The sequence below is a fragment of the Salmo trutta genome, chromosome 12, assembly GCF_901001165.1.
Source record: "Salmo trutta chromosome 12, fSalTru1.1, whole genome shotgun sequence".
In the NCBI taxonomy this organism is placed as follows: domain Eukaryota; kingdom Metazoa; phylum Chordata; class Actinopteri; order Salmoniformes; family Salmonidae; genus Salmo; species Salmo trutta.
Genome location: NC_042968.1, coordinates 69513564 through 69535507, shown reverse-complemented (window position 1 = coordinate 69535507; position 21944 = coordinate 69513564). Strand labels below are relative to the sequence as shown.

The 21944-nt window shown below is 43.0% G+C and overlaps 3 protein-coding genes across 7 annotated transcripts; 2 read left to right on the top strand and 1 right to left on the bottom strand.

Moving 5' to 3' along the window:
- Positions 1-2259: 2259 nt before the first annotated feature.
- ciz1a (cdkn1a interacting zinc finger protein 1a) lies at positions 2260-17617 on the top strand. Its single transcript, XM_029769365.1, has 15 exons — positions 2260-2454; positions 2934-3178; positions 7991-8112; positions 9177-9349; positions 10980-11088; positions 11321-11411; positions 11603-11694; positions 11847-11917; positions 12049-12252; positions 12745-12890; positions 13068-13275; positions 13473-13610; positions 13785-13866; positions 14529-14650; positions 14788-17617. The coding sequence occupies exons 2-15, from the start codon at positions 3012-3014 to the stop codon at positions 15259-15261; spliced, it is 2199 nt and encodes a 732-aa protein (XP_029625225.1). The 5' UTR covers positions 2260-2454; positions 2934-3011; the 3' UTR covers positions 15262-17617.
- bbln (bublin coiled coil protein) lies at positions 17463-19752 on the bottom strand. Of its 5 annotated transcripts, none has more exons than XM_029769367.1 (3): positions 19699-19752; positions 18685-18799; positions 17463-18498 (listed from the first exon to the last, which is right to left on the bottom strand). In XM_029769367.1, exons 2-3 carry the CDS (start codon positions 18770-18772, stop codon positions 18272-18274), a joined length of 315 nt encoding a protein of 104 aa, XP_029625227.1. In that variant the 5' UTR covers positions 18773-18799; positions 19699-19752; the 3' UTR covers positions 17463-18271. The 5 variants fall into 5 exon arrangements, with proteins under 5 accessions (XP_029625227.1, XP_029625229.1, XP_029625231.1 ...); XM_029769369.1 differs by having other exon boundaries at positions 18694-18799; positions 19699-19744; XM_029769371.1 differs by lacking the exon at positions 19699-19752 and having other exon boundaries at positions 17463-18489; positions 18685-19110.
- Positions 19722-21459, top strand: surf2 (surfeit 2). The gene is made up of 6 exons (XM_029769366.1): positions 19722-19910; positions 20135-20286; positions 20437-20540; positions 20730-20924; positions 21091-21215; positions 21349-21459. Exons 1-6 carry the CDS (start codon positions 19833-19835, stop codon positions 21439-21441), a joined length of 747 nt encoding a protein of 248 aa, XP_029625226.1. The 5' UTR covers positions 19722-19832; the 3' UTR covers positions 21442-21459.
- Positions 21460-21944: the final 485 nt, after the last annotated feature.

Genomic DNA, 21944 nt, shown 5'->3' with positions numbered 1-21944 from the left:
TTGCTTGCCCCGGTCTGCTAACTGCTTGCTTGCTAACCCCGGTCTGCTAACTGCTAGCTTGCTAGCCCCTGTCTGCTAACTGCTAGCTTGTTAGCCCCGGCCTACTAACTGCTAGCTTATTAGCCCTGGCCTGCTAACTGTCTGAATCGCGGTGTCCCCAGCCAGCCCAACCACTCACTGGACCCATATGATCACTTGGCTACGCATGCTTCTCTCTAATATCAATATGCCTTGTCCATTATTGTCCTTGTTAGTGATTACTATCTTATTTCACTGTAGAGCCTCTAGCCATGCTCAGTATGCCTTAACCAACCATGTTGTTCCACCTCCTACATATGCAATGACATCACCTGGTTTAAACGTCTCTATAGAATATATCTCTCTCATCATTACTCAATGCCTAGGTTTACCTCCAATGTACTCACATCCTACCTTACCTGTTTCTGTACACTATGCCTTAAATCTATGCTATCGTGCCCAGAAACCTGCTCCTTTTACTCTCTGTTCCGAACGTGCTAGACGGCCAGTTCGTATAGCCTTTAGCTGTACCCTTATCCTAATTCTCCTCTGTTCCTCTGGTGATGTAGAGGTTAATCCAGGTCCTGCAGTGCCTAGCTCCACTCCCACTCCCCAGGTGGTCTCATTTGTTGACTTCTGTAACCGTAAAAGCCTTGGTTTCATGCATGTTAACATTAGAAGCCTACTCCCTAAGTTTGTTTTACTCACTGCTTTAGCACACTCAGCCAACCCGGATGTCTTAGCCGTGTCTGAATCCTGGCTTAGGAAAACAACCAAAAACCCTGAAATCTCCATCCCTAACTATAACATTTTCCGCCAAGATAGAACTGTCAAAAGGGGCGGTGTTGCAATCTACTGCAGAGATAGCCTGCAGAGTTCTGTCTTACTATCCAGGTCAGAAATCTTTCTGATTGAGAGGGGGTCAAATACTTATTTCCCTCATTAAAATGCAAATCAATTTCTAACATTTTTGACATGTGTTTTCCGGGATTTTTTTGTTGTTATTCTGTCTCTCACTGTTCAAATAAACCTACCATTAAAATTATAGACTGATCATTTCTTTGTCAGTGGGCAAATGTACAAAATCAGCAAGGGATCAAATACTTTTTTCCCTCACTGTATGGGAGGTGCACAGTACTACATAGAGCCAATACTACATGGAACTCTATTCCACATCAGGTAACTGACGCAAGCAGTAGAATCAGATTTAAAAAACAGATAATAATACACCTTATGGAACAGCGGGTACTGTGAAGACACACACACACACAGGCACAGACACACATACACACGCACTCTACACACACGTACACATGGATGTTGTATTGTAAGTATGCGATGGTGGAGCAGTGGCCTGAGGGAACACACTAAATGTATTGGGTAAAGTGTTTTGAAATGTAATGTCATGTAATATTTTAAATTGTATATAAATGCCTTAATGTTGCAGGACCCCAGGTAGAGTAGGTGCTGTCTTGGCAGGAACCAATGGGGATCCTTAATCAACACAAATACAAATGGTACAGGTGCCTTCTTTTTTAAAGCCATAACCATGTGTGTGAGGTGTATACTTTGGTTTCAAATTAGATTTGTTTAAGACTACCAAGAACCACTGTCTGACCCTGTCTTAGCCCACTGCAGTAAAATGTAACATGCAGTATGTTTTTCATATTGGATATACATATTGGACCGTACATCATTTCCTGTACTTTGTCGCAGTAAAAGGCGGTCCATTTTATTCAGGTGCAATTCTGCTTTCCAAATCCACAGAGTTTACACCCCCAGCAGTGTGTAAACATACATGCTACAAATCCTACCCTGTTGGGCTAAATGCTGTTCAAGGTAACCTTTGATCATCTGAAATGTCTCTTATTTCAAGGATGAGATCTTTCCTATTCTTGCCATAAACCACTGCCTTGTTATTATAAATGAGAAAATCAAGACTGTGAATATAAAGTAGCTAATAAGAAAAGTCCTCAAAATTAGCAGTAACATGCTGGGGGTGTAAACTCTGGGGATTTGAAAAGCAGAATTGCTCCTGAGTAGAACGGATCCCCCTTTTACTGCGACACAATGTACAGCAAATTGTGTACAGTTCAATAAATTATAGGATTACACACAACAATATGTTTTCATCACATAATATCTTATAGAAATACTTTGAATAATTATTTGTATTATAAGTAGTGTAAAATGTATTGATAATTGTGCCAATTTTCTATCATTTTCACCCAACTGTTTTATTTACAAAGTACACAGGACGGGACTTTTATTCAGAAGGATTCCCAAAACCCGTGACCCGGAAAAGCTTAGTTAGTCTTGCCTGCTTCTCAGCGATTACATTCTCAACGGAACAATCGCTGATACATTTAAAAAGGCTGCAGACCGATACAAACCTGCGCTTCTAAAATAATTTAAAATATTTTTTTCTGTTAAAACGTAGGTTATCGTTATATGGTTAATAAAAACATTACATGTAAATAAAATGTAGATAGCTACCATTGATTATTCCGATTACATAAAACAAAGGCACTAAACTAAAGCTTGCAGCTAATGTAATCCAAATAGCTAGCTATATTGCTAATGCTAGGCTAAATTGCTAGCTAGCTAAACAAACGTTATAGGGTAGATAGCTAGCTAGTTATGTTTGCCAGATGTTGTATACACTGACTGTAGCGTTGCTAATGCTGACTAGCTAGCTAGAAACCATGGGCAGGAACGTTAGAACAACCTCGCCAGAAAAGCATAAATAACTTAAATGCTAACGAGCTGTATTTATTATGTTCTATATAGCCAGGGAGGCGTATTTAGCTAACTGTTATGTAGCCAACGTTATACTCCGCATGATAGGTAACGTTAGCTGGATTCAAGGTTTATTGTGGATCAGATAATTAAAAGCTTTTTTTTCTCTTGTCAAGATCCTGAGCCGAGGTATCGTCTGCAAGCAACCACGGACAGTTAACGTCAGCTAACACGTTACTGAACACAACGCCGGGATGTATAACCCACACCACCACCAACAGCAGCAACAACAGCAACAGTTTCACCATCATCTGCGGCAGCTTCAGCAACTGTTCCAGCACCAGCCCCCCCCTCCGCCTCCTCCACCACAACCCCAACCCCCTCCATCGCACCATGTTCCACATCACCATCAAAGAGGACGGTAAGAAATGTGAACTCGAGGTCGTGGATATAAGGCCCTAAATCTGACTTGTTAGCAACAGTTGCTAAAATCAGTCAAGCAGTAATATGTTTAGCTTGGATTAAATTTGCCAGGGGTGCGTTCAGTCAAATATGATCTAGATGTATCTTCCTCTGGTTCAGTTCATTCAACGTTGCCTAACTGTTTTAGACAAGCTTTCCCGAACGCTGCAAACCATTATACAGGGGGTGCGTTCAGTACAAGAGAACTGTTTAATAAAACGGAAACGACACTACTGAACAACCAGTTCAAGAACGGTGTGAGTATGGTGGCCCAGAGGGAGTTGTGTTTGGTGTGTGCCGCATTAGTTTTGCGATTTAAAATGGTCACACACATATTGATCAGGCCACACCCACCAAACGGGAGTAGAAGTACCTCAAGCCTGGGTTGTAATCATTCAACTAAAGCAGTTGCAACATAAGCCAGTTAATATTGGACAAATTCAGATAGGCCCCTCCCCATTTGGTTCCTAGTGAATACACCCCTGTTGAAGAACAGTGTGCACCATTTTGGGGACACTTGTTGTTCAGTACCAATGGAGGCTGCTGTGGGGAGGAAGGCTTATACACCTGCATTGCTTGCTGTTTGGGGTTTTAGGCTGGGTTTCTGTATAGCACTTTGTGGCAACGGCTGATGTAAAAAGGGCTTTATAAATACATTTGATAATAATGGCTGGTGGAATGGTAAACATAGAAACCATGTGTTTGATGTATTTGATACCATCCCACAGATTTCGCTCCAGCCATTACCACGAGCCCATCCTCCCCAATTAAGGTGCCACCTGTATTCAGTACCAACCGTCAGGCGATGTAGCAAACGTTGAATCGAACTGAATGTACCCCAGGATTGTGTTCAGTATGACAGAACTGTGTGAAACAGTGAATTCACACAGTTATGTCGTAGGCCACATATTGCCACACATACCCACCAAACAAGAGCGAACATACTTCAAAGGCTGAAGAAAGGTGCGCACCGTTTTAGGGAAATGCTACAAACCATCACACTATGTAGCAAAAGTTTAAGCAAACTGAACGCACCCCGGTATCAAAGACAATTTTTAAATAAAGAGGCCTAGAAAATCCAATAGAAATCCCCGATCACGCTTGTAGACGATGTCATGGCGACGTAAGTTAGCTAAGCTCATGCGCAGAAACACATGTCATCGGTTCTAACGGTCATCTTGCGCTGAACTGCACATGTGCAGGCCGTTAAATCACCCAAAGGTGTCAGTTTGTCACTTTCACAAGGTTGTAGTACACTTTCAGCTACTTAAGACATTGGCTCGAATCTAGGTTTTGTTAGGGCTGAGCGATTTTAGTGCTTTTTGAGGTAGTTTCGGTTCGATAATTAAAAAATAATCACGGTTTTCGATTTCAATTTTTTTTACATTAACTGCACTATGCATTATGTGGGTTGAATGCTGAACAACACAAAATAGAACAATTCGTAATATGTCGCATGATGGTAGTAATTGGAGCCCATGAGTGCTTATCAATTATTAACCATCATTTATTCACATTACATTTCAGTTGTGTATATCGCATTTGTTTTATTTGATGAGTTTATTTAATTCCAAGTCCTCTCATCTCTATAGAGCTGCTGTCTGACAAAATCACTATTTTTAGTAGTTCATCAAATAAATAAGGCAAACTTTTATGACTGCTGAATGCCAACTATTAATCACTTAATTATGTATTTTTAGGTAGAGATTAGAGGTCGACCGATTATGATTTTTCAATGCCGATACCGATTATTGGAGGACCAAAAAAACCGATACGGATTCATCTGCTGATTTTAAATAATAAAAATAAAAATATTGAAAAAAAAATATATAATAATAATATATATATATATATATATATATATATATATATATATATATATATATATATATTTTGTATTTATTTGTAATTATGACAATTACAACAATACTGAATGAACACTTGTTTAACTTAATATAATGCCTCAAATAAATAATGAAACATGCTCAATTTGGTTTAAATAATGTAAAACAAAGTGTTGGAGAAGAAAGTAAAAGTGCAATATGTGCCATGTAAAAAAGCTAACATTTAAGTTCCTTGCTCAGAACATGAGAACATGTGAAAGCTGGTGGTTCCTTTTAACATGAGTCTTCAATATTCCCAGGTAAGAAGTTTTAGGTTGTAGTTATTATAGGAATTATAGGACTATTTCTCTCTATACGATTTGTATTTCATATACCTTTGACTATTGGATGTTCTTATAGGCACTTTAGTATTGCCAGTGTAACAGTATAGCTCCTACCTGGGCTCGAACCAGGAACACATCGACAACAGCCACCCTCGAAGCAGCGTTACCCATGCAGGGCAAGGGGAACAACTACTCCAAGTCTCAGAGCGAGTGACGTTTGAAACGCTATTAATGCGCACCCGGCTAACTAGCTAGCCATTTCACATCGGTTACACCAGCCTAATCTTGGGGAGTTGATAGGCTTGAAGGGGTGGGTATAATTTGTGGAATGTTCCAACAGGAATCTGTTCCAAAAAACATAAAGTAAAAGGTTGCCAACCAACAACGCCTACAAAGTAGCAATGCATACAAACCTAGCTAACTAGCTGCCGAATAGGCATCAACTCACCACGTAGCTTATTCTTAATGTTTGTCCATAGGCAAACAGAGCGAGGACAGACATCTTTCGGAACAAACGTGATGAGTGAAAAACACAATGAAATAGAACACTCCCTACCCGGTATCTTATTCTGCCGCTATACAACTTTGTATGCGTTGTTTTTTGGAAACCTTGTTATTTATGACGTTTTTGGAATAGATTCCTGTTGGAACGTTCCACAAATTATATCCACCCAGCTTGAAGTCATAAACAGCTTGAAGCACAGCGACGAGCTGCTGGCAAAACGCATGAAAGTGCTGTTTGAATGAATGCTTACGGGCCTGCTGGTGCTTACCACCGCTCAGTCAGACTACTCTATCAAATATCAAATCATAGACTTAATTATAACATAGTAACACACAGAAATACGAGCCTTAGGTCATTAATATGGTCGAATCCGGAAACTATCATCTCGAAAACAAAAGTTTTTTCTTTCAGTGAAATATGGAACCGTTCCGTATTTTATCTAACGGATGGCATCCCTAAGTCTAAATATTCCTGTTACATTGCACAACCTTCAATGTTATGTCATAATTACGTAAAATTCTGGCAAATTAGTTCGCAACGAGCCAGGCGGCCCAAACTGCTGTATATACCCTGACTGCGTGCAATGAACACAAGATAAGTGACACAATTTCATGTTAGCAGGCAATATTAACTAAATATGCAGGTTGAAAAATATATACTTGTGTATTGGTTTTAAAGAAAGGCATTGATGTTTATGGTTAGGTACATTGGTGCAACGACAGTGCTTTTTTTGCAAATGCGCTTGTTAAATCAACACCCGTTTGTCGAAGTAGGCTGTGATTCAATGAGAAATTAACAGGCACCGCATCGATTATATGCAATGCAGGACATGTTAGATAAACTAGTAATATCATCAACCATGTGTAGTTAACTAGTGATTATGTTAAGATTGATAGTTTTTTATAAGATAAGTTTAATGCTAGCTATCAACTTACCTTGGCCCTCGCCTAACAGGTAGTCAGCCTGCCATGCAGGCTCCTCGTGGAGTGCAATGTAAGGCAGGTGGTTAGAGCGTTGGACTAGTAACCGGAAGGTTGCAAAAACGAATCCCCGAATCCCCCCTGAACAACACAGTTAACCCCCGTTCCTAGGCCGTCATTGAAAATAAGAATGTGTTCTTAATCTGACTTGCCTAGTTAAATAAAGGTGTAAAAAATATAGATTTTAAAAAATCGGCAAATCGGTGGCCAAAAATACCGATTGTTATGAAAACTTGAAATCGGCCCTAATTAATTAATCGGCCATTCCGATTAATCGGTCGACCTCTAGTAGAGCTAGCTCGCGAAGCAACTGCTCTCTATTACTCTCGGTCGTGCATTCTTCTCTCCATCTCCGTGTCTGCTCCACACAGACTGGACCAGTAGGCGTCCAATGGATTATGGTCATTGTAGTTAATTACCACGTTTTCTGCGCTAAACTATGTCTAATATTGGCCTGTTGGAAACTACAACTTGCTATTACATTGCACAGTTTGGGCTTGCGCTGTTTGATCGCTAGGGAAACTGCATCGCGCTAACAGAAGGAGAAAAAATGGAATTCAAATAATTGACTGATGTCTGTCAATTAGTTGTTTAAAAAACGAAAAATAACGAAGATTTTGGTTAATCATTCAGCACTAGGTTTTGCCATTTAGATTTTGAGAAAATTAACAACTAAGGACACATTTTTCACTTCTCCTATTGACTTGCCAAACCCCGGTCTGATCTGCTTCGTGATGCATTCCCGGAAGTATCACGATATTGGGCCTCTGGGTTTAGAAACTCTGTGCCAGTATGTTTGCTCCCGTTAGGTGGGTGTGGTGGGGTGTGGCCTGATCATGTGTATGACCATTTGCAAAACTTGTGCACCCCCCCCCCCCCCCCCCCCCCCTATAATCACAACGTTCTTTGACTGGTCATTCAGAACAGTATTGTTTCTATTGAATTAAACGTTACACACCTTTCTGTCCTGCTGAACGCACCCCACATTTTCTTTGTATGAATAGTATTTGTTATTGAAAATTACACTGGCCAACTGTTCCAAACTCTGTGGCTGTATTATGTTTAGATATAAATACTGCTTTGTAATGCCCATTGACTCTGTGGCTCTGTGATCACCAGGGCCATGTCTGGACCAGGCCCTGCACCTCCACCTCCCCGTATGGTCAACCTGGCTGCCCAGGCCACCATCATCGCCCCCAACCCAATGTTACAAGGGGCTCTAATGATGCAGCAGATGCAAGGTGAGAGCATTTCAGAATGTCAGCAAATGTACAGACAAGTAGATTGACATATGTTTCCAATATGGTATCACATCTTTATATCTACGTCGCTGGTGTGTATGTGCAAAAGGGCTCCCGAGTGGCGCAGCGGTCTAAGGCACTGCATCTCAGTGCTAGAGGCGTCACTGCAGACCTGGTTTGATTCCAGGCTGTATCACAACCGGCCGTGATTGGGAGTCCCATAGGGCAGCGCACAATTGGCCCAGCGTCGTCCGGGTTAGGACTTGGCCGGGTAGGCCGTCATTGTAAATAAGAATTTGTTCTTAACTGAGTTGCCTAGTTAAATACATTTAAAAAATACATTAAAAGCTGCATGAGTCTCTGCACTGTTAACACTTTGTTTTTATTGCAGTCCCATTGATTTGGTGTTCCTTATCGCTCCAAAGGCCACCTGATAGAAACTATGACCCCATTTAGATCTTTCTCCTCATACTCATCCCCCATCTCTGCCTCTCCCACCTCTCTCTCCTTCCCTCATACTCATCCCCCATCTCCGCCTCTCCCACCTCTCTCTCCTTCCCTCATACTCATCCATCTACGCCTCTCCCACCTCTCTCTCCTTCCCTCATACTCATCCTCCATCTTCGCCTCTCCCACCTCTCTCCTTCCCTCATACTCATCCCCCATCTCCGCCTCTCTCTCCTTCCCTCATACTCATCCCCCATCTCCGCCTCTCTCTCCTTCCCTCATACTCATCCCCCATCTCCGCCACTCCCACCTCTCTCTCCTTCCCTCATACTCATCCTCCATCTCCGCCTCTCCCACCTCTCTCTCCTTCCCTCATACTCATCCGCCTCTCCCACCTCTCTCTCCTTCCCTCATACTCATCCCCCATCTCTGCCTCTCCCACCTCTCTCTCCTTCCCTCATACTCATCCCCCATCTCTGCCTCTCCCACCTCTCTCTCCTTCCCTCATACTCATCCTCCATCTCCGCCTCTCCCACCTCTCTCCTTCCCTCATACTCATACTCATCCCCGATCTCCGCCTCTCCCACCTCTCTCTCCTTCTTTCTCTGTCTTTCCAGGTAGCATGCGGGGCTTTACAGCGAGCGGGCAGCAGTTCACCCAGTTCTTTGCTGCGGGGGCCCGGTCCTCTCTCCTGGGGCCTGTACCCATGGGCATGTCCATGAAGAACCCCCACATGGGCTTCCCTGCCCGACACTACCATCCCCACACCCGCTACTACAACAACAACAATGTAATCACAACCTCTATTTAATTATGGAGAACTACAAGGCACTGAGCACCCACTCTGAGCAGTTTCTGGTTGACTAGCTAAAAGTTCTACTTGAGTTTTAGTCTGAGTTGTTAAGATTGCTTTGATTGTCTTGAAACTGTGCGACAATGCTATGAGGCTTAAAGGGAAAATCCACTCAAAACTATCTTTTGGTATGTTTTTCATTAGTCCACTGTTCGATACATTGCCAAAATGTTTTGCGTGTCAGCAGTCAAGTTTTCAAGATATTGGACTTTCAAGAAGCAAAGTGTCACCTGCTACTTCATGATTAGACAAAATGCGTATACAGTGCATTCGTAAAGTATTCAGACCTTTTCCACATTTTCTTACGTCACATTATTCTAAAATTGATGAGGAAAAAAACAATTTCATCTAAACACAATACCCCATAATGACAAAACAAAAACAGGTTTGTAGAATCTCTATCCCTCTCTCTCCAACCCAGGGACTGCGGTTGAAAATTAGCCGACTGGCTAAAACCGGCACTTTTACTGAAACGTTGATTAATGTGCATTGTCCCTGTAAAAATAAAATAAACTCAAACTCCAAGTTTATAATAAAAAATTTAAAAAAGAAATATCACATTTACATAAATATTCAGACCATTTACTCAGTACTTTTTTGCAGCTCCTTTGGCAGCGATTACAGCCTCAAGTCTTCTTGGGTATGATGCTACAAGCTTGGCACACCTGTATTTGGGGAGTTTCTCCCATTCTTCTCTGCAGATCCTCTCAAGCTTTGTCAGGTTGGATGGGAAGCGTAGCTGCACAGATATTTTCAGGTCTCTCCAGAGATGTTGGAACGGGTTCTAGTCCGGGCTCTGGCTGTACATTCAAAGACTTGTCCCGAAGCCACTCCTGCATTGTCTTGGCTGTGTGCTTAGGGTCGTTGTCCTGTTGGAAGGTGAACCTTCACTCCAGTCTGAGGTCCTGAGCACCCTGGATTAGGTTTTCATCAAGGATCTCTCTGTACTTTTCTCCGTTCATCTTTCACTTGATCTTGATTAGTCTCCCAGTCCCTGCCGCTGAAAAACATCCCCACAGCATGATGCTGCCACCACCACCATGCTTCACCGTACGGATGTTACCAGGTTTCCTCCAGATGTGACGCTTGGCATTCAGGCCAAAGAGTTCAATCTGGTTTTCATTAGACCAGAGAATCTTGTTTCTCATGGTCTGAGAGTCTTTAGGTAGCTTTTGGCAAACTCCAAGCAGGCTGTCATGTGCCTTTTACCGAGGAGTGGCTTCCGTCTGGCCACTCTACCATAAATACCTGAATGTCGAGTCTCATAGGAAAGGGTCTGAATACTTAAATATTGTATATCTGTTTTTATTTGTAATACATTTGCAAAAATGTCTAAACCTGTTTTCCGCTTTGTCATTATAGTGTATGTTGTGTCGATTTGATAAAGACATTTTTTATTTAATCAGTTTTAGAATAAGGCTGTGAAGGGATCTGAATAATTTCCGAATGCACTGCAATACTGAAATGATCAAATAACATTTCTTAGTCCTCTATACCTGTTTCACACGTTAACTGTTGCTGATTTCTGAGGGAGCTGTTGATCAAATGGCTTACCCTGTCCATGTAGGACTATGCTTCACGGTACCCGGATAGAAAGAGGGAGCAGAGAGCCGTGGGGAGCACAGATAACCAACCTGCAGCCAGCAGGACCCTGCCTAATGACAAGACTCTCAAAGGTAGGACCGTACCTGAACACTCAACACCTGCTAGCAACGCCTGCTAGCAACGCCTGCTAGCACTAGTGTTAATTTGGTGTCTTTTCTTTAGAGCTAGTGGAATCTCAGAAGCATGAAAAGGGTTTGTTTTTTGGTTGCTTGCTCTTTTCCTATGTCTCCTCTGTATGTTCTTTGAGTGGGTGTGAAACAGTCAATATGTGGTTGGAACAGCCTTGTCTCCCTCTCCCTGCAGATGGAGGAGTGGGAGGGCCAGATGGACAGGCACGGCCCTCAGTGCAACCTGAGCCCAAGGAGCCAGCACTGAAGAAGCAGAGGACAGAGGGGTAAGTAACACTGTTTTGACTTTAGAAAAATATCTTGGAGAATAGCTCAAGTTCTAGAGCAGTTGAGCAGTTGTTTTGTTTACGTACCTATTCAGATTACACTTAACTGAGTATCCATGTGTTGAGATGAGTCCTTGGAGGGTAGCAGCTTGTAGTGACATGTATCCCCTCCCTGTTCCTTTCTGTCTCAGGTCAGAGGAGACTGTGGAGCAGCCTCCGGAGACAGATGAGGTCCTAGGTGCAGCAGTGCATCAAAGCCCACCAGATGACAGCCAGCTTGAAGGTGAGTGGTTTCGTATACCATCCTAGCCCTTCCATTCCAGCAGCACTTCCACGCCTCCTCCTCCCACCCAGCTACAGCACTGGCCTTTCACATGTGGCCTGGTGGGACTAGTGCTGCCCTTATCTCACCTGGTCTCTCGCTTCCATGAACAGACTGTTTCATTCTGGAGGAGGACGGGAGCATGGCTGGTCCAGGGGCACTAGAGGAAAGCAGAGCAGCCAAGGTGAGTTTTATCATCATGCTTTACTGAAGACCAAACTGTCAGTGTAATGCTAGATCAGACAGATGCACCAGATTTCTGCTCCCAAAGTGATATCATGACCTGCTTTAAGGTCCCTCCCTGTGTATGAGCAGGTCCAGAGTGGAGTGTCGGCCATGTCAGCTTCTGAGCAGCTGAGTGGTGAGAGCCAGGCATGTACCCCGGGCCTAAAGGACATGGCAGAGGGCAAGGCTACCTCAGGGGTATTGGAAGGAGGGCAGGAAGAGGGCAAGGAGGAGGGTGATGCTGCAAACAAGTTCTATTGCTACATCTGCACTATCACCTGTCACAACCAGCAGGTAGCGCAAACACACACACACACACAAACACACACACACCCTGAGGGTATAGATTGAAATGTTTGCTTTTGGATGGTCCAAGGCAAGCACTCAGCTCAACGTATGCGACAGAGGAATCACTCTACCTCATCTCTCTGTATCCCTCTCTCTCCATCCCTTTGTATCCCTCTCTCTCCATCTCTCTGTATCCCTCTCTCTCCATCTCTCTGTATCCCTCGCTCTCTGTCTCTCTGTATCCCTCGCTCTCCGTCTCTCTGTATCCCTCGCTCTCCGTTTCTCTGTATCCCTCGCTCTCCGTCTCTCTGTATCCCTCGCTCTCCGTCTCTCTGTATCTCTCGCTCTCCGTCTCTCTGTATCCCTCGCTCTCCGTCTCTCTGTATCCCTCACTCTCCGTCTCTCTGTATCCCTCGCTCTCCGTCTCTCTGTATCCCTCGCTCTCCGTCTCTCTGTATCGTTCTCTCTCCCTTTCGCACCATCTCTTTTCGTCATTAGGACTTCCAGAGTCACATGAACAGCCTGGTCCACCAGCAGAGGATGATGGAGATCCAACACATGTCCAGTGCCTGTCTGGTCACCTTGATGCCCCGCGTCCAGGAGTCACTGCAGGGAGGCCGCAGGGACAGCTCCTTCAGGGACGGGTCAGTACTAATGCACGTCATTAGGCACCGTACGGATGAAAACTGACCCAAATAGGAAGGGTCTGTCTAAACTTGTCCAATAAAAAACACTTGTTTTCCTTTTCCATTGCAAAATGTTCTGCTACGGTCTATGAGTACGACCGTGATGGTCCTCAGAGCTGTTTGTGTTTAACACAGAGAGAAGAGACCCGGCCTGCAGCGTTGGTGTGCCACCTGTCAAATCCACTACACCAGTACAGTCATGGACCACCGCAGGACCAGTGAGCACAAGCTGACCAGCCGCACCTCCAACCCCTCCTGTACCGTCTGCAAGAGGCACTTCAGGAGCCCATGCCTGTTCCTGGAGCACATGCAGTCCCAGGAGCACAAGCAGAGAGTCGACGAGGTGTGTCCGGCGGTCTACTCATCTCTGCCTCGGCAGCTTGTAAATCCATTCAATTGATTACCTTTCTTGCGTCCCAGATGGCGCCATATTCCTTATATAGTGCACTAACTAGGGAATAGGGTGCCATTTGGGACGCAGCCCTTGTCAGCCATTCCCTCCCCCCTCTTATTCACTGTTCTGTGCTCCTCCCACGACAGCTTCGGGAGGAGGGAGGGCCAGCGGCCTTAGCTGAACTGGTTGCCATGGACGAACAGGGCTGTTTTGTAGATGACGGAGAAGAGGAGGGGGAGGAAGAGGACGGGGAAGATGGTGAACAAAGCAGCTCCCATGGAAAGGTTAGGCGTCTGCTCGTACATGCTTTGTCGTTCCTCACTCTTTCTCCCATGCTCACGTTCACTTTGTCACAGGGTCCATACTAGAGACATTTTGAAGTGTTCTTCATGAAACTTCTGTATGTCGTCTCTTGTGTTGGTTTACATCTATTTGGTCGTGTGTGTTTGGTGTGGCAGGAGGGCTGGCCTACCCAGATGGAGGTGGCTTTACTGGAGGACATAGATGAAGATGAGGAATATGACCCTGACACGGTGTACGGTGAGTGACACTCTACCAGGGGTCATTGTTTTATTTATTTCACCATGATTTAACCAGGTAGGCCAGTTGAGAACAAGTTATCATTTACAACTGCGACCTGGCCAAGATAAAGCATAGCAGTGCGACACAAACAACAACACAGAGTTAGACATAAACAAACGTACAGTGTGTGCAAATGTAGGGAGGTAGGGCAATAAATAGGCCTTGGAGGCAAAATAATTACAATTTAGCATTAACACTGGAGTGATAGATTTGCAGATGATGATGTGCAAGTAGAGATACTGGGGTGCAAGAGGGTAAGTAATAATATGGGGATGAGGTAGTTGGGTGTGCTATTTACAGATGGGCTATGTACAGGTACAGTGATCGGTAAGCTGCTCTGACAGCTGATGCTTAATGTTAGTGAGGGAGATATGAGTCTCCAGCTTCAGTAATTTTTGCAGTTCGTTACAGTCATTGGCAGCAGAGAACTGGAAGGAAAGGCTACCAAAGGAGGTGTTGGCTTTGGGGATTGTCTCACCACACACCACTCACTGACTTGAAAAGCCATTCCGAATCAATCATTTATCAGTTCATGTTATTTGTATATTGCACATTATGATTTTGTCATGTGCCATTCCATTTTCATTGACTAACAGTACCTCTCTCTGCTCATCTCCCAGGTTCTAGCTTTGTGGTTCCCGTGGCTGGGTTCCTCTGTAGAATCTGCCAGCACTTCTACCATTTTGAGTCCTCAGCCCGCCACTCGCACTGCAAGTCACTCAAACACTTTGAGAACCTCAAGGTTGGTTGTATAATCGCACGTACTGTGTATGAATTAAGACGCTACCCACACAACATTTACGAGTTTGCCTATAGTTGTCTGTCTGTTGCAGTCATCGCCGTTAAATCCTATACGCTTGTGCCTCCTCTCCCCTACAGAAGTACAGGGCCTTGCGTAGCCAGAAGGATGGGACATTGGAACCTACTCCTGTGGACGGAGATGCAGAGTGTGACAGTAACCACAGCCTGCCTTCAGAAGTCCTCGGCAGCCCTGCTTTACTGCCGCCCACCACCACGCTGAGGCCCTCTCAGCCCCGCCCTCAACCCCAGGATAACACTCCCTCAGCCTCATTTTCATCCCAGCAGGACCTCGCCACTACCAGCACCCCTACCACCAGCAGCACGAGGGGGACCCTGGGCCAAGCCACTCCAGAGCAGCAGAGCCTAGCTGGGCCTGAGGACAAGGAGGAAGAGCCAACTCTAGACCTAGGACCAGTCACAGAAGATGCAGAGGACGAGCCAGTCACGGGAGAGACGAAAGAGGAGGCACCTGCCCAAGAGGAGAAGCTGGGCGACGGGAACGCAAAGGGGGGATCTCAAAGAAGGTCCGGGAGGACAACACAGAGACGTTGAGAGAGTGGAAGAAAAAGATGATATCCAGTACAATCGCTACCCTAGGACAGGGTCGGTTAGTTTGGGACAGGATCCCCCACCTCCTTTTCTGTATAGCTCAATAGACCAAGAAAAGAACACCCTGGCAACTCAAAACCAGTGGTCCTCCTGGCATACCTAGGTGTTTCATTTTTTTTATAACACAGCTAGATACAGATGTATTTCTAACAGGCATTCAGCTAAACCTGACTGAAGAGGAGAACCATAGGGAAACAACGTGTGGATGTTTTGTGTTTCTATCATAAAGTGTTAAAAGGGTCAAGTGAAAACAAAGGTCAAGCTTAGTTCAACAACACGTTGTGTTCGATCTAACTCCGTAACACATTGTAGCCAAGTTTAGGAAGGGAGTGGTGTTGTTTTAGTCCAGGCATTTCCCATAAAGCTAACAATGCTTTGTCAAGCTTTTAGTGAGACTTAGAATGTAGCATTTTAGCAGTTGAGTTTTATCTGAAGAACAAAAAAATGTGAGGGAGGTGGGAACTAAACGTTTAAAAAGTAAACTGTACTTTTGTTTGAATGTCGAGTAACGATGAACCTTGATTTGATCCTAGCTTTGTTGAAGTGTTACTGTCCTTGACATTTTTTTACACAAACTGAACTGTAATGGAGATTTCTTGGGATGTGTTAGCAGGCGAGGGGATAGGTAGAGGGGGGTTTCAAAGGGGATAAGTCCTAACTGCTTTGTCTATTTTGCTCAGATACACCGTGAGCTACTGTTTTCCCATCGTCACAGTACTACTAAAGCCATTCTGACTTGTTTAGCTCTTTAACCCTGTGGTTGCTGAAACTCTGCCTAAATCCCACTGGTGTTGCGCCTAAGTTGCACATGAACCTCCAATAGGCTGAGCTATAAGCTCATATGGCTTTGTCAAGACTGGGAGAATTTTAGGTCAGTAGTGTTTCTGCAATGTTAGCAGTACATGCTTTTAGTGAGCCTTAGAATGTAGCTTCTCTTACTGAAAGTCTCATAATGTTGTGAAAGTGCTGGAGTAGACAAATCCTAAGACCATAAAAAGTTCCATTTAGATGTGACTCCGATAGGGAGAACAAGTTGGCTGAGAACAGATCCTCGATGGGTGGATTTCCAAAGTCTGTCACCCATTAATATTTACCATTTCAAATGTCCTGCAATGTTGCATTAACATAGTTTACACATCACAACACAAACATGACACTAAAAGAGTTGAGTAGTTTTGTGCTTGTTTTCCAACCTTTTATATTGCGTTGTTACTTCATTATTTTTTTCACACACATCTTGTACACTCCAGTACACTTGACTAGTAGAGTTGTTTTCATTGGAGTAGAATTGTCTGTACAAGAATTGCATGGCAGTGTCGTCACCTTTCAACTGGGTAACCTAACATCAAGGTTATTATCAACACCAATGAAGTGGAATGATAGGGTTTTTGAGTTTTTCCTAAACATGAGACGTGCCTGGGTGAAACTCAGGGCCCTAACTGGTCAGGAAAAACTCTTGGCCCCTGGCATGGAGAATGAAGTGTCTTTTCCCCAGTGATAGTCAATTAGTGTAGCAGACTAGCAGTTAAAGAAACTGACAACCAGCAGCTCTGATTTTGAAGAGCACCAATAGAAGGAATGGTATGATTCACCAGCTTGTGATCTCAAATTAAATGTTATTTGTCACATGCGCCTAATACCACGGGTGTAGACTTTACAGTGAAACTCTTACTTACCAGCCCTTCCAAACAATGCAGAGTTAAACATAAAAAGAATAGTCCACACGAGGAATAAAATATACAAGAATGGAGATCTATTCATGGTCCATCACAAAACATGGATACATTTGTCACTGATCTACTGGTGAGGAGACTCCTCTTCCTGAATATAGGATGTTTAAGTTGTAGAACTACACAAAACTAAGAAGTAATGTAGCACTCCACAGATAAGTCACCAATCACAGCAAGTGGAAATAGCCACTTTATTTTCTTTCAAGGAACATATCTTTCCCTTCCAGATTATACTTTAAGTGAATGGCCAGTTTTATTAGTTAACGTGCACAGAGGAAGAGCAGATACATATTGGTTTTGATGACGGTAAGTGCAGTTGTCTGCTAGATTATCTGGTTCCGGTCCCACTGAAATATTACAGGACCAGAGTGTGATGAATATGGTCATTTAAGAGAAATTTCAAACAAAGCTGTATGTTTCTTAATGTATTTTTATTCAACAAATGACAAACTCAGATGAACAAAATAGTTGTTTTCTAGCAGCTAGACGTTTCTTGTATTTTTTGGGGGATGTTTGTTTTCTGTATTGGGGTCATTTTAATTTATAAATAAAATATGACTATTGCCTCACTATTGAATATATCACACCTGTTCATTGTTTGAAATGTTTTAGAGAGCTAGTGCTTTAAGTTAGCAATTCTCAAGATGTCACACTCAGTAACATTAAATATACTGTATTTATACCTGGCTAACAAAAACAGTATAGGAAAAAGTGAAACACAGCACAAAACATCTCTTCTTGCACATCACTGAAAAACATTGACCAATGAAAGTCACATAATTTGGAATATTGCATTATTGCTGTAAAGGTAGTTTCCCCACAAAGAGGTAAATATTGACTACAAACAACCATACTGAGCTCATTCCACATGCTTTCACCCCATACCAAGCACAGAGATAAATAAGTACTATTGTATCAATTGAGGAATGTATACAGGTAGCTAAACTGAAACATTAGTATACATAGTATGTGGTGTTGGCATAAACAAATCACTTCAACACACAAAATGAACTGTCAGCTTTTGGCTAATTTGACTTCCCTTAGCAGGAACCATCTTAAGATTTCAACAGCTGAGTGTGGATTCATAAGCACTACATGTAAGGGACAGAAAAGGACCAACCCTATTCACACACCACACAGGAACACTTGAGGAAATATGCTCATATAGATGGAAGGAATGTTGTTGATTTGTATGAGAAGATCTCTAGTCAAGCTTTGTCCTCTCACTCTCCGCCCTTCTCCCCTTCAGTGGCTGGAGAATCCTGGTCTGGGAACAGTTGCTCCTCTCCTGGGGGTGTAGCAGTGGTCAGCTGAACTCTGAACTCCTGCCTGGCCTGCCGGTTAGACTCCAACAGTTCATGTAGTTTGCCATTCAGGGAGTCGTTGCGTTCCTCCAGGTCATCTAGGCAGGAATTGATCTGATCCAGCATAGTGTTGATGGCTGCATACTCTGCCAAACGAGAGTGATGTGAGAACAGAGACGATGCAAGTCCTAACAGACAAATATAGGCACTCTTTTGACTTACCTGTGTAGACAGCGGAGAATGAGAATACACACACACACACAGTATCCCTTAGTCACAGGTGAAGACATGACGCTAGATGGTGTATGATGACATTGACATCTGAAACATACCAGTATTACCTTCTTCGTTGAATTCATCTTCATCCTCAATGATGCCATCGTCACTTGGGATGTTAGGATCTCCATTTGGTCCAGACATATTGTTGCTTACGTATAATTAACTACACTAAAATGAATTAGGGAAGGATGCGTTAGCTAGCTAGGCATAGCCCATAGCATAGATAGTAGCTAACTTAACAACAGATGCTAGTTGACTTATATTACTATGTTCATCACCAGTGCACTTGACATCTAAGAGGGGGTTCTAACAGAAAATTCCGCTGAAAAAGTCAAAATGACAATCGTAATGCACAAATTGGATTTTGCTTAACTGCAACTGCTAGTGTCTTTGGTCTAACTGTCACGCACTGTCAGCTGACTGATAACAATATTAGTCGTCGCTAGTTACCACAACCGTAAAGTCCTAAACCCCGTCCATTTATATGTATTATTTTTTAAGGATTTTAAACCTAATCTTAACCCCCCTGTTAACCTTATTCCTAACCTTAAATTAAGACCAAAAAGCACATTTATACTTTCATATATTTTTACGATATAACCAATTTTTACTTTGTGGTTGTGGTAATTAGTGGAAACCGAAACAAGCTCCCGGAAATGATGCCTTGACGCAATGTCCAAACATTGCTTTACAAATACTTCAAGAAATCTAGATCTACAATATATCTGTCCTTGTAATGATGAGTATAAAAAAAATCTCATTTTGCATGTGTATCAGACTGGAACACAATATCAGGATCGATAGATTCACATCAGGCAGTTTTGTGGCCAGTTTCGTGATGTCTATCTTGTGATTTATATTAGTATTTATATTTGGCAAATCCCCTCTATCATTCATTCCAACGTCAATGTTAAGCGTTTTAGTGTTTCATTTGGTGAATGTCAATGTCCAATTTCTATTGATATGTATGCATTACAGAAAGTTTTGTTTATTTTGTCTTGAGTACTAGGCCCTATCTCAGACTGCTTCTTACTGTAATGAACAATAGGTGGTGGCAAAGTACTTACGCATCTTGCGTGGAAGAAATACGCCGGCGTACACACGTGTCTCGGACCCTGCATACATGATAGGGACAGTCAGCTAGTAGCTAGTGAGCTAAAATAAAACAACCTTATCTAGCTAGCCACTTGATTACTCGACCATGGAGGATATACCTGCAGATATCAAAGCGTTCCTTCTGAATCACCCATTTCTTGAATTTACGGATGATGGTAAAAAGGTTAGCTAGAAGAATTTCCAAAAAACGTATTTTTACAAAATACTGTATAAACTAGCCAGCTAACGTTAGTTAGCACATAATGATAGCACAGATATGACAATAGGCTGCGCAGCTAGCTTGTCAGCAACTAGCTTCTGCTCTGTCAAATGGCTGGCTGTATCTGCGAATGATGTGAGCAACAAGACGTAAAAAATGACAGTGTTTTGTTTTACCCCCCTTTTCAGATTAAATGCACACTCAATGGACATGATTGTCCTTGCAACCTCACAGAGCTCCAGAACTTCACGAAAGGGAAGAAATATCAGAAACTAAGTTCTACTGCAGAGTTCAACTATGGTCAATATGAACCTCATGTTGTGCCCAGCTCGAAGCAACCGTAAGTATTCTCCAAGAGTCATACTTTCAGTACTTGGTTACAGGACTTTCAGTACCTGGTTACAGGACTTGTGTGATTATCAGCTGCCTGTCTGCCGCTCAACCAGTTATTGTAATTGTTACTGACCAATTCTGTATGTCTGACCTACAGCAATCATCTCTTCTGCAAGTTAACACTCAGACATATCAATCGCCTGCCACACCAGGTTTTACGGCACGTCAATGGCAAGCGGTTCCAAAAAGCAAAGAAGAAATGTCAGTTTTTCGTCACCCAAAATGTCCTTCCTACACTCAAATGTTGATGCTTCCTTTCCACTCAAAGTTTAGGAGGGTTTTCCATTTTGAGTTTTGTTGGATAGGTAGAATAGAACTACCCGAAACACCACATAGGTCGTTTTCTTTGTTGTTCAGTACGGTTTATGAATGATCTAATCTCTCCCCTAGATGAAGGGTGTGTACAACAGGGGGTGGAGTACATTCCAGCCAGCCTCCGACAGAAGAAGCCCAGAGATAGAGATGGGGAGAGGGGGCGCAACACCCATCGGGGGAATACCCAGCGGGGGAATGGAGCGTGGGCTCCTGACTCCAGCGATGAGGGTGGCAGCGACTCCGAGGACAGCATGAGTGACCTGTACCCATGTTAGTACCTCAGTCATTTAATGTGTAAAACAGTCAGTGGTGACAATGTCCGCTGTGGATGAGCAATAACCTGATATGTGAATTCAAGTACATTTTTATTTATTTGATCAATTTCCTTCCTTTCTGGAAGGTGAAAACTGATGCCTGGCTTTTTCTTTCCCTACAGCCTCTTTATTTTCTCTGCAAAAAGAGACTGAGGAGGGTATGGTGGCGCAAAAAGAGGATGACTTTAAAACGGATGACGATGAGGAGATGGAAGTTGATAAACAGGCGCCACAGAAACGCAAGAAGGTCAGACGTCTTAACTCTCACAGCACTGTCTTTACACCAATAGTGTTGTGCGGTCTTCCACACAAACAGGTCTGACTATGTGGTTTTTTAATTACTTAAATTAGTAACACAGCTCTCTTTGTATTCTCAACAGGTTCAGTCTGGTGGTTTCCAGAAGAAATTCAAGAATCATAACATGAAAAGAAAAGGTTTAAAGACCAATGTGAAAGTAAAAAATGTAAAATAAAGGTGAATATAAAATGTTTCTCTATTCGTACTTTGAATTTGTCGAATCCTGTCGAGTGTTGATAAGTAGATGCAAACATGGTTAAACGCTACTTCTAACAGCTAATTAACGATTTGTAGGTCCTATTTCGAGCAAGAGTTGACAGATCAACACTACATCTGTAATGTTCCACACACAAGCATTTTCCAGTCATAACATGGATTCTGCTAATGCCCAGAAGTAAATGTAGTCCTGTTTATAATCTCAACTACCGCATTTCATCTTCATCATATAGCTCCAATTATGAAAATGGCCCAAACGTACTAGAGTATTCATTCAGTATCAATAGAAGAGATTATGGAAAAGTTTGATACAGTAACTGCCAGCTAAGGTATTTAAAGACTGGGTTGTATTCATTCCGCCGATTCTGTTGCAAAACGTTTCTTAAACAAAAGCAAACAAAACGGTGAGGGACTTAACAGGGGTCAATTCATTCTGCTGATTCTGTTGCAAACAGAACAAAA